At 42.2% G+C, this 12,424-nt stretch overlaps 1 protein-coding gene across 1 annotated transcript; it reads right to left on the bottom strand.

The window, feature by feature from the left end:
- Positions 1-688: 688 nt before the first annotated feature.
- LOC101120060 (G protein-coupled receptor kinase 5-like) lies at positions 689-2,657 on the bottom strand. The gene is given in 2 exon segments (XM_027963969.3): positions 689-1,571; positions 1,574-2,657. Coding segments are annotated over 2 exon segments (1,692 nt in total). The 5' UTR covers positions 2,481-2,657; the 3' UTR covers positions 689-786.
- Between the last annotated feature and the right edge of the window lie 9,767 nt (positions 2,658-12,424).

Raw genomic sequence — 12,424 nt, 5'->3', positions numbered from 1 at the left:
AAGTAATATCTCTGCTTTTTAATATGCTATCTAGGTTGGTCATAACTTTTCTTCCAAGGGGCAAGCATCCTAATTTCATGGCTGCAGTCACCATCTGCAGTGATTTTGGAGCCCCCCAAAATGAAGTCTGTCACTGTTTCCATTGTTTCCCATCTATTTGCCGTGAAGTGATGGAATCGAATGTTATGATCTTAGTTTTCTGAATGCTGAGTTTTAAGGCAACTTTTTCACTGTCCTCTTTCACTTTCTTTTTTTTTTTTAAGTCTTGAGTCACATTTTTCATTGCTGTTATAAATTCCCCCCTCCCACCAACCCCCCTCTAAAATGTCTTAAAACACATGGTTTAACAGTGGCTGCACAGAAAATATACACCCTCAAAGTCTGACTTTCTTTTAAATACAAATATACAAAATGTAAACTGAGACAATAGAGAAATTTACAAAACTTTTCCTTAAAAATAATAAAGACAAAATTCAGTTCTAGTTATTAGGATGCTATTAAACTACGTGCAAGTTGTATCCGATTGGATTTCTATTGCAATGTTCGCCAGAGACACGTCCAATCCATCTCGGCTCGAGGGCCGCCTCCAAACACAGACCTGAGTGGAAATCTCTTTGAGGAACTGGGAGGCTCCGCATCTCAGGGGTGGGCGGCCTCCTTCCCCGGCTCCTGGAGGGCTTCCCTGCCTGCCTGCCTGCCAGGGTGGGAGCTCCTCTGGTTGCAATTCTGCTTCTAAGAAGAAAGGTCCAGGCTGGTCCCACCGTGGACTTCAGGCCAGAGCTGCAACTAGCTGCTTCCGGTAGAGTTTGAACTCACGTGGTTTGAATTGATGTGGTGGTTAAAACTGGTCTTGGAATTGGGTGAACTCTTGGAATTGTTCTGATGCTGACGCTTAAAGAGCCTCTGGAGCAGCCCTTTTTTTGGCGGTTCTGGAGGGTGGCTTCGGTTCAGGTCTGGTGAGAGGGTACCGTGGGGTCCGAACACGTTCAGCTCCTTAAAGCACTCTGTTTCTATCCTCTCGCTTTGCCACGGGATGGGCACAGAGCCCGTGGAGAACCCGGAGTAGAAGTCGTCGTCCGTGGGGTCCAGGTTGACGCCCTTCACGGTGGAGAACTGCTCGATGTCCAACACGTCCTTGCAGTACACGGCCCGGGGATCTGGAATAAAGGGGGGATCCAACATCCCGGCCTCTAAGCGCTTGAAATTCATGTTGCTGAAGAAGGGGTGTCTCTTGACCTCCGCAGCCCCTTCCTCCTGGCAGCCCAGCCTCTGCTCCACATCTTTGGTGAGCAGCATTTTGCAGATGGACTTGGCCTCCTCGGAGAACTTGTGCGAGTACACCTCCTCCGTCTCCAACACCCGGCGGTCCACCTCCCCCCGCTTTACCTTCTCCTTGCGGCCGCGGAAGGGCGACTGGCCCTCGATCATCTCGTAGATGAGGCAGCCCAGACCCCCGCAGTCGGGGCTCAGGCCGTACCTCTGGTTGTTCAGGACCTCTGGAGCCATGTAGCCAACGGTGCCCACCCGGCCGCGGATCAGGTCTCCCTCGGGGATCTTCATGGCCAGGCCAGGGCCGAAATCCTAATGTGGCCGTAATCGTCTAACAGGATATTTTCAGGTTTCAAGTCTCTGTAGACAATGTTCTCATGGTGGAGGTCCTCCAGGCCGCACAGGATCTCTGCCGCGTAGAACAGGGCACGCTCCTCCTCAAAGCCAGGGTTCCCCATGTTGTAAATGTGGAACTTCAGGTCCCCGCCGTTCATGATGGTCAGGACCAAACACAGTGCGTCCTTGGTCTCGTAGGCGTAGGCCAGGTTGACCACAAACCGACTGCTGACCTTCTCCAGAATTTGCTTCTCATTCAGGGCCATGGACTCCCCTCTCCTCTTTTTGATCCTCTTCTTCTCCAAGCGTTTGCAGGCGTACATTTTACCCGTGGCTCGAACCTGGCAGGCACAGACCTCCCCAAAGCCCCCTTTTCCTAGTACTCGGTACTGCCTGAAAGTGTTTTTGGTTACCGGTTGCCTTTCCAACCGCTTCCACTGGAGAAAGCGATCAAAATACATGCTGTCCAGGTACTCGTGGAAGGGTTCTCCCCTCAGGTAGTCGTGGACAGACTGCACGCAGGCCGAGAAGAGTTCTTTGCAGGGTTTCTGAAGGAGCTTCTCCTCCGTCTGAGAGACCAGGTCCCGTCCAACTTGGGTGATGAAAATTGGGGACACTGAGTCCAGGAACTGAATGTAAGACTCTAGCCCAGGTCTGGTTTCACAGAACTGCCGGAAAAGCAGCCTCCCGATTGGCTGTTTGTCACATAAACTGCAGTAATCTCGGTCTATGGTCCTTCGGAGGTCTTCACACTGGTTAATGTGAGGGAACTTCAGGATTTCCTTCCACTTCTTGCTTTTCCCTTTGCGCTTTCCTCCGCCTCCTTCCCTGGCTTTCAGCAAGACCGTGTTGGCCACGATGTTTTCCAGCTCCATTGACAGTCGGCTGTCAGCGAGGGAGCCGGCCGCCGGGGCTGTCAGCGCCTGACGGTGCTGCCGCTGCTGCTGCCGCTGCTCGGGCTGCTGCCGCTGCTTGCCGGAGCCGGGAGCGAGCAGCCCGCCTAGCCTACCGCATTATTCTTTGCTCTTATCCCTCGGAGTTTCCACCTCTGCAAAGAGGAGCCGCCGCCGCCGCTTCTTCCTCCCTCTGTGTCCCCCCTCCCCCACTCCCTCAACAGTTTCCCCCCCACCCCCCACCCTGCGCGCTGCTCTGTCACTCCATTCTCCCTCTTTCACTTTCATCAAGAGGCTCTTTAGTTCCTCTTCACTTTCTGGTGCCACCTGCATATCTGAGTTTATTAATATTTCTCCTGGCAATCTTGACTCCAGCTTGTGCTTCATCCAGCCCAGCGTTTCTCATGATGTACTCTGCATATAAGTTAAATAAGCAGGGTGACAAAATACAGCCTTGACGTACTCCTTTCCCAATTTGGAAACAATCTGCTGTTCCATGTCCAGTTCTAATTGTTGCTTCCTGACCTGCCTACAGATTTCTCAGGAGGCAGGTCAGGTGGTCTGGTATTCCCATCTCTTTAAGAATTCTCCATAGTTTGTTGTGATCCACAGTCAAAGGCTTTGCCATAGTCACTTGAGCAGAAATAGATGTTTTTCCGGAACTCTCTTGCTTTTTTGATGATCCAGCAGATGTTGGCAATTTGATCTCTGGTTCCTCTGCCTTTTCTAAATCCAGCTTGAACATCTGGAAGTTCACGGTTCATGTACTGTTGAAGCCTGGCTTGGAGAATTTTGAGCATTACTTGACTAGCGTGTGAGATGAGTGCAATTGTGAGGTAGTTTGAGCATTCTTTGGCATTGCCTTTCTTTGGGACTGGAATGAAAACTGACCTTTTCCAGTCCTGTGGCCACTGCTGAATTTTCCAAATTTGCTGGCATATTTAGTGCAGCACTTTCACAGCATCATCCTCTAGGATTTGAAATAGCTCAACCAGAATTCCATCATCTCCACTAGCTTTGATCATAGTGATGCTTCCTAAGGCCCACTTGACTTTGCATTCCAGGATATCTGGCTCTAGGTGTGATCACACCATCATGATTATCTGGGCCATGAGGATCTTTTTTGTATAGTTCTTCTGTGTATTCTTACCACCTTTTCTTAATATCTTTTGCTTATTTTAAGTCCATACAATTTCCATCCTTTATTGTGCCCATTTTTGCATGAAATGTTCTCTTGGTATCTCTGATTTTCTTGAAGAGATCGCTAGTCTTTCCCATTCTATTGCTTTCCTCTATTTCTTTGCATTGATCACTGAGGAAGGCTCTGAGAGTGGACATCCTTATTTAATTCCTGATTAAGGGGGAAAACAAGGGGTTTACACTATGATAAACTAGAAGCTGAGCCTTAAAACAGAACTGAAATCATGCATGATATGTCCTCTGACCACAAAGGAATTACACAGAAGCAAATGTCAATAATATACTGCTTCATGTAAACTTCAGGAACCTGGAAACTGTACAGAAACATTTATGGGCATATTTTGAATATATTGCAGGTTTGGTTTCAGACCACTGCAATAAAGTGAATATTGCAATGAAGTGAGTCACAGACATTTTTTGGTTTCCCAGTACATATAAAAGTTATGTTTACACTATACTGTACACACCTTAATTAATGTATACATCTTAATTTAAAAATACTTTATTATGGCTTCACTGAATCATAGTATTGTTGCAATAGTAGCATCAAAGATCACTGGTCAGAGATCATGGTAACAAATATAATAATAATGAAAACGTTTAAACTGTTGTGAGAATTATCACCATGTGACAGAGACATGAAGTGAGCAAATGCTCTTGGATGAAGGGCACTGATAGGCTTGCTTGATGCAGGGTCGCCACAGACCTTCATTCTATTAAAAATCTCAGTATCAGAGACGCACAATAAAGTGAAGGGCAGTAAAATGAGGTCTGCCTGTACCTTGCCCAAGCTTTATATTCTAGTTGTCACGTATGATACATCTACCTGTGTTATAAATCCCACGTAAACTATATTATGATTTTTGCTTTAGGCAATCAAATGGATTTTAAAGACTAAGATGGACAATATTCTACTATATTTATCCACATATTTCTTTTTTATTTATTGTGCTCTTCTTTTCTTCGTGAATAATTCTGATATTACTCCTTTTCAGTAGGAAGATGGTGTTTGCATATCATGTAGTGCACATCTGGTAGCAATGAATTATCTCAAATTTTGTTTATGAGAAAAATCTCTTTTTTTTTTCCCCATCACTGTTTAATAATATTTTTACTGAATAAAACATTCTGGATTTTTGTCAACACTTTAAAGATGACATTCCATTGTCTTTGGCTCCCATTGTTCTTGATGGGAGGGTAGCCATAGATTTTATCACTGAGTTTCTGAATATACTTTTACTTATTTTTTTCTGATTTTGATGCCTTTTACTTCATTTTGATGCTTAACTGCTGTAGCTAGGACTTCTAGTACAATGTGGAACAGAATTAGTGAAAGTACTCATTCTTCACTTGTTCCACATCTTAGAGGAAAAGCTTTCAACCTTTTAGCATTGAGTATGAAGTTAGCTGTGAATTTTCCATATGTTGAGGTAGTTTCCTCCTATTCTTAGTTTGCTGAGTATTTTGGTCATTAGAGAGTGTTTGAATTTTATCAAATGCAATTCTGTGTCAAATGAGATAACTGTGCAGTTTTTGTCCTTCGTTCTGTTAATGGGGAGTATACCAGTGATTAATCTTCATATGTTGAACCATCCTTGCATTCCAGGAATAAATCTCATGTGGTCATGGTGAACATTTCCTTTAACAGCTGTTGAATTTGGTTTGCCAGTGTTTTGTTGGGGATTTTCACCTCAATATTCACACAGGATATTGGTCTGTTTTTCTCTTATAATGTCTTTGCCTGGCTTTGGTGTCATGGTAATGCTGGCTTCATAGAGTGAGTTAGGAACTTTTCCTTCTTTAGCCTTTTGAAAGGATATAAGAGGGACTGATGCCAGTTCTTTTCTACACGTTTGGTGGTGCTCACCAGCGACATCATCTGGTCTTACGGTTTTCTTTGTTGGGAGGTGTTTGATGTTTGATTCAATCTCCGTTTAAGTTATAGGTCTGTTCAGATTTTCTGTTTCTTCATGATTCATTCTTGTTGGTTGCATGTTTCTAGAGATTTGTCCATTTCATATTTGTCCATTCATTTGGGGGCAAGGTATACAATTGTTCATTGTACTCTCTTGTAAACTTTTTTATTTCTGTAAAATTGGTAGTAATGTCTCCTCTTTCATTTCTGATTTTAGTTACTTGACTCTTTTCTCTCTTTTTGTCAGTCTAGTTAAAGTTTTGCCAAATTTGTTGATCCTTTTGAAGAATGAAACTCTTGGTCTCACTGACTCTCTTGATTGTTTTCCTATTCTCTGTTTTATCTCTTCTCTAATCTTTAGTATTTCCTTCCTTCTGACTGCTTTCTGCTTTAGATTTATTTTGTTCTGTTTCTGGTTCCTTGAGGTGTAAAGTTAAGTTGCTGTGTTGAGATCCTTCTTTTTTAAAATGTAAGCAACAGAATCTCTCTTAACACTGCTTTGCTGCATCCTATAAGTTTTGATATGTCATGTTTTCATTTTTGTCTCAAGATACTTTCTAATTTTCTTTTTGATATTTTTCTTCACCTATTAGTTGTTAAAAAAATGTGTTGTTTAATTTCACATATTTGTGAATTTCATGGCTTTCCTTCTGTTGCTTTACGGTTTCATCCTGTTATTATAAAAAATAATGCTTTTTATGACTTCAACTTTTTAAATTTATTAAGACTTGCTTTGTGGCTTAACAAATTGTCCATCTTGGAGAATATTTTGTGTGTACCTGAGAAAATTGTGTATTGTGCTGTTGTTGGGTGGATGTTCTATGTAAGTCTATTAGGTCCCATTCACCTAAAATAATGTTCAGGTCCTTTGTTTCCTTGTTTACTTCCTGTCTAGTTGCTCCAGTCATTATTGAAAGTGGGATTTTGAAGACTCCAAGTGTTATCTTAGAGTTGTCTTGGTCAAATCTGTGTGAGTAATCATTGTTCAATAATTTGCCTCCCCACAACTTTTTGTTTTGTTCTTCTATTGTAAAGTTTTTGCTTTGTTTTTATATGTGTATCATACATAAAAGAGTGCATATACAATATATTGACATTTAAAAACTAAAACCACCACCCATTTCCCTCCACTGGCACTTACAATATTAATTTTTTTACATAGTTATATATCTCCTTACAATGTATTATTTAGTTTGCCTGTTTTTATATTTTTATAAGTAGAAAACAATTATTTTGCAACTTGAGTTTTTCCTTTTAACATTATGCTTCTGAGGTTTAACCATGTTGATGTGTGTGACTGTGTTTTTATTTCATTTTCACTGCTGTGTTTCTGTGTTAAATTTACTTAACCAAAAATTATCTATTCTACAGTCAAAGATGGCTATTGCTTGTATTGTTTTTTGTTCTTTTTTTAAAAAAAATATTTACTTACTTATTTTTTGACTGTGCTGGATCTTCATTACTATGTATGTGCTTTCTCTGGTTGGGGCGAGCCAGCTTCATGTTGTGGTGGCTTCTCTTGTTGTGGAGCACGTGCTCTAGAGTGCATGGGTTCAGTAGTTGTGGTTCGAAGATCCCAAGGCATGTGGAATCTTCCTGGACCAGGGATTGAACCTGCGTCCTCTGCATTGGCAGGTGGATCCTTAACCACTGGACCACTAGGCAAGTCCACTGCTACTTTTTAAAAAATGAACACATCTGCTCTGACCCCTGATGCACAAGTTCAAGACTTTCTCCAGGGAGTATACTCAGGGGTAAAATCGCTAGGGCTTGGGATGTGCACATTTAACATTTTCTACAGTGGCTTGCCAATTTATGCCATCCTCAGCACTGTTGCACAGATGACCAGCACTTGGTATTTTGTACCTTAAAATTTTTGCCAGGCTGTGAAATTTTATCTCATGGCCTAAATTTGTATTTTCCTGACTACTAGTTAGGTTGAACAATGTTTTATATGCTTAGGGCCATCTGTGTTTTCTATTCTAGGCAATTTCTCTTCAATTATTTTGGCCCTTATTCAACTGAATGCTTTATCTTGTTCTCACTAATTTACGGAAATTCTTAATATATTCTGGACACTAATACCATGACAATTATTCTGTGATGACTTTTTTAGTCTGCAAACATTGAGCCCTGTAACTGCAGACCTCTATGCTCTGTCTACCCAAAACCCCCTTGGCCCACCCTTTTTGCCCATCCACCTGGGCCCATCCCCCTCTGTGCCTGCCTTGATGCCATTTGAAACAATAGGAAAGGCAACACCCTTAATCACATCCTTAATCCAATCTTTCTGGTGAGTTTGCCCCCTTCATCTGGCAGAAAAGTCTCACTAGAGTGAAAAGGATGAAAAGCCATTTTTAAAAAATCTCTGGCTAAGACTGTTTCTTTACATTCATTGCCCAGCATGGTGGGAGCAGCAGAATTCTTGAACTACGCAAGACTTCGAACCAGTGCCCTCAAACAGCTTAGGATTCAGACTGTAGGTAGAGTGGTATTTTCTTCACCGGTTGGCTCTCATCCGGGTTTTCCTTTTCTTATTGGACTTGACTCAAAGCAGCTGGAATGAGCTGAGTCAACACATGCCAATGCCCCCTTTCCACTATGTGCACTAACCTATAGACTTGGCTGGCACAGAATCCAGCTTCTAAAAGACCACAGGTGGCAACTTGACAAATGTTTCACTACCACATGTCTAAAGGCAACAACTTTCTAGCCTGTCACGTCTTTACTTTTATAGCCTCAAACCCAACCCTCTCCATTCAGCCAATTTAAAGGTTTTAGATTTGTAAATTGCAGCCCCGAGTACCAAATAAGGACCAATTAATATCAATTAAGATCTGGTGGGCAATTCAGGGCTGAAATAATGTCTTTATGATGTCTTCAAGGGTTACAATTCCTTTTGTACTTCTGCTCAATGTTAGAATGGGCGTTTACCCTTCATAAGACGGCTGCCTGAGCTCCAGCCTTCACAACTGCCTTCAAGACAGCCGGGAGCAGGCAAAGGCAAGGGTAAAAGGATATCAGTCAACTGATTCAGCTCTCCCCCAGGTTTCTTTGCCATATAAAATGTTTAAGCACTTTTTTTTTTTTTTTTTAGGTGAGAAAGAGGATATTCAGATTTCTCTACTAGGTTCAACAGAATATAATGTTGAAGAATGCTACTGTGTGGAGTAAGTAGTGACACACTGATACAAATGTTAAAAGAAGAAACACTTAATCTGTAAAGAAACTTATAACAACAACTTAAAGCTTCATCAGCAGGACTTATTTCTGTCGAAAACACTAAGTTAGAGGACCACCTGGAATTAAAATCAACTTCTGAGGGTATGAAAAGGGATGCAATGTAAACAAGATGGAAAAATAGCATTTGTTGAGTTGTAAATATGAGTTTTCCATAAGATGTACATTAATTTCCCCCAACTTTGAAATTATTGAGGAATAATTGAGAAATATAGTTTTGCATATTTAAAGTGTACCCTGTGATGATTTGGCACAAATACACTATGGAATGTACCAAGATCAAGATAATTCACACATCCATCACTCCCCCTAATTAAGGACATTCATAATGATTCAAAAACAAATCTTGCAAATACAAAATAAAGCCTAAATCAGGGGCCAGGGAATTCAAAATATACTAGCAAAAAGACAAGGCAATAAACTCAGAGTCTAGCTTGTCAAATATTTCCTGCATGAATATTATGTACAGAAGCACTTTGCCAATTTGTACCCAGAGATTTCTTCTGCAGCTGACTGGGGTCCAGACACTAAATACAAATGTGTGTGCAGAACCAAATCATTCTCCACAGTCAAAGGGTAATCAACAGATCATGGGAAAATGATAAGGTTTTATATCTTTCTTGCTTTATCATATTTCCAAATATGCATTTCAGGGTGTAATTTTGTTTTTGAAGAGACTTCCCTTAAATACATGATCTATGATTACAATAACCATTAATAAGATGGAACTTTAGTTTCAGGGAGCTGACCCACATCACCCTCTTAGGATCATGACTTTGTGGAACACACTGAATTCAGTTCACCTTTTAAGGAATTTCCCCAAAAGTTCCACCTACCAACTTCTACTCACATCTCATTGGTCAGAATTTAGTCATGTGGTTATCTCTCCGTTAACCACAAATAACAGCCTGGGAAATGTAGGTTTTCACTTGGGCACAGATTGCTAGGCCCCAAGATCAGAGTTTCTGCTTCTTCTTTGTCTTAACAAAGAAGAAGGAAAGAAGAGATCTTAGATGGGTAATTCTAACTAGTTCCTGCAGAATTGTTAGAAGTACCGAAGAAGCAAGTCTAGGCAATGCTCCCCAAAACAGTCCTGCTTCACCGGTTTGATTAATCTCAGAAACACTTTTTCTGCCACCCACGCCAGCAAAATGGTGACCTCTCTCTAGCCTATTTCTTCATATCACTTCTAGATCAGAGCCTTGATGAGTGCAACTTATTGGTGGAAACTAGGTCATAGATCTGCAAGAGGGGCTGGGAAATGTAGTTTAAAAATTTGACCTTAAGAATGTGGGATTCACAGTTGTGATAAACCAGCATATACCATTGATTTTAACACACGTGGGGTTTTTTTTTTCTTCACATTTTCATCAGGATGCTTCTGACTGTTGGTGATAGCTCTTGGCCATTTGGCAGTTTTGTGATGAGTTCACATTGTACATACATGTTAGTACTTCCTTATAGTATAATGTTGCGAAAGTATCTTTACCAAAAAGGTGCAGATGGTGCCATGTGATCCTGCAATCCCACTCCTGATGTTCAGACAAAACTAATTTAAAAAGATATATGCACCCCAGTGTTCACTGCAGGACTATTCACAATAGCCAAGACACGGAAACAACATAAATGTCCACAGACAGATGAATGGATACAGAAGATGTGGTGCACATATACAATGGAACACTACTCAGTCATAAAAAGGAACGAAATAATACCATGCGCAGCAGAATGGATGGACCTAAGATTATCATTAAGTGAATTAAGTCAAACAAAAACAAGTATCATATGATATCACTTGTATGTGGAATCTAAAAAAATGACGTAAATGAACTTATTTACAAAACAGAAACAGACTCACAGGCATAGAGAACAGACTTGTGGTGGCCAAGAGGGAAGGGTATGGGGAGGGATGGGTTGGGAGTTTGGGATTAGCAGATGCAAACTCTGGTGGCTCAGACAGTAAAGCGTCTGCCTGCAATGCGGGAGACCCGGGTTCGATTCCTGGGTCGGGAAGATCCCCTGGAGAAGGAAATGGCAACCCATTCCAGCACTCTTGCCTGGAAAATCCCATGGACGGAGGAGCCTGATAGGCTACAGTCCATGGGGTCGCAAAGAGTCGGACATGACTGAGCGACTTCACTTCACTTCAGATGGAAACTATTATATACAGGATGGATAAACAGCAAGTTCCTACTGTAGAGCACAGGGAACTATATTCAATATCCTGTGATAAACCATAATGGAAAAGAATATGAAAAAATGCATATAAATTAATCACTTTGTGTACACCAGAAATTAATACAACATTGTAAATCAACTATACCTCAAAATAATTTTTTTTAAAAAAGGGATAAACAGTGCTCCCAAATGCTGCACCATCAATGCTCCACCCCTGAACGCAGGATGCAGAACCCACAAGAAACATCTCTTCATTAAAACAGGACCCAGAAGATCCGTACCTAAAAACATAGAGAACATCTAGAAATAAGTTAAATGACCTCCCTTACTTATGTTCTCCATTTTTATGTGTGCACAAGAGAGATAGACACCTCAGGAAAGAAAAGATCTTTCAAGAAGAACCAAATGCAAATTCTAAGTGATAAGAAAACATTGTATCAAGTTTAATTCCCAGTGTTTTCTCTTCTTGGTTCATGAAACAATGCAATACCTTACACTGATGACATCTTAGATTCAGTGAAATATTCTGTCCCATGGGGAAGGGGTCAAAAGACTCTAGGCAACCAGGGCAAAGTCTGTGTTAGTGAACAGAACAGTGGGGAACTGTTCCTCACTCCTGACCACTGGGGGCAGCCCAGGAGGAGCGGGGCACGTGCTAGTGAACATGGGGCCCTGGACCTGTGGGCAGTGTGCCTGGTTCCACTGGGTCAACTCTCGGGACTCCTCAGGCCACACAGGGCAGAGTGTGTGTTCTGGCCAATGGACCAGAAATGCCTCCTAAGTATACCCAAGGCCTGGAAGGGAAGCATGCCTTCCTGGGAACACCATGCTCCTGCAGGTGGAAGCAGAAAGCTAAGGAGCAGCCCCAGGGTGAGGAATCCTGCTTCTTCCTAGGGCTTGGCAGGTTATGGAGTCCTTCCATGCCCACTGCGTCTTTGCTTCCTCACAGTTCCACACTCCACCATGGGACTGCATGTTCGCTTGCACACTTATCTCCCTGTACCAAACCTTCAGCTCTGTGAGGATGAAGGCTATCTGTGTGGTTGCCGAACCCATAGTAGAACTCAACAAATACTCATTAAATGAATAGGATAAATGAATATGCTAATGGATGACAGGGATGGGATGGGGACAGTGAGACTCAGAGAAGCCCCTGGTGAATGGTAGAGCTGAGGGTTTTGCCATCTTCCCCTCTTCCCTGTGCATTTCCCACCTGCCATCCTTGGACAGGCCCTCCCGGGAGCAGACTCTGAGGTGATCAGGTATAGGAAGTTTTACGGGGAATGCTGTTAGCATAGATGTCAGTGTATGTGTAAATGAAGTGCAGAGAGGAGAGGGTTGAACTGCAAGGCAGATGCAAGGAAGGCTTCAGCCAATCCCATGGCAGCTCCGA

Source organism: Ovis aries, chromosome 2 (assembly GCF_016772045.2).
Source record: "Ovis aries strain OAR_USU_Benz2616 breed Rambouillet chromosome 2, ARS-UI_Ramb_v3.0, whole genome shotgun sequence".
In the NCBI taxonomy this organism is placed as follows: Eukaryota; Metazoa; Chordata; class Mammalia; order Artiodactyla; family Bovidae; genus Ovis; species Ovis aries.
This window is presented reverse-complemented; position numbering and strand designations above follow the sequence as displayed.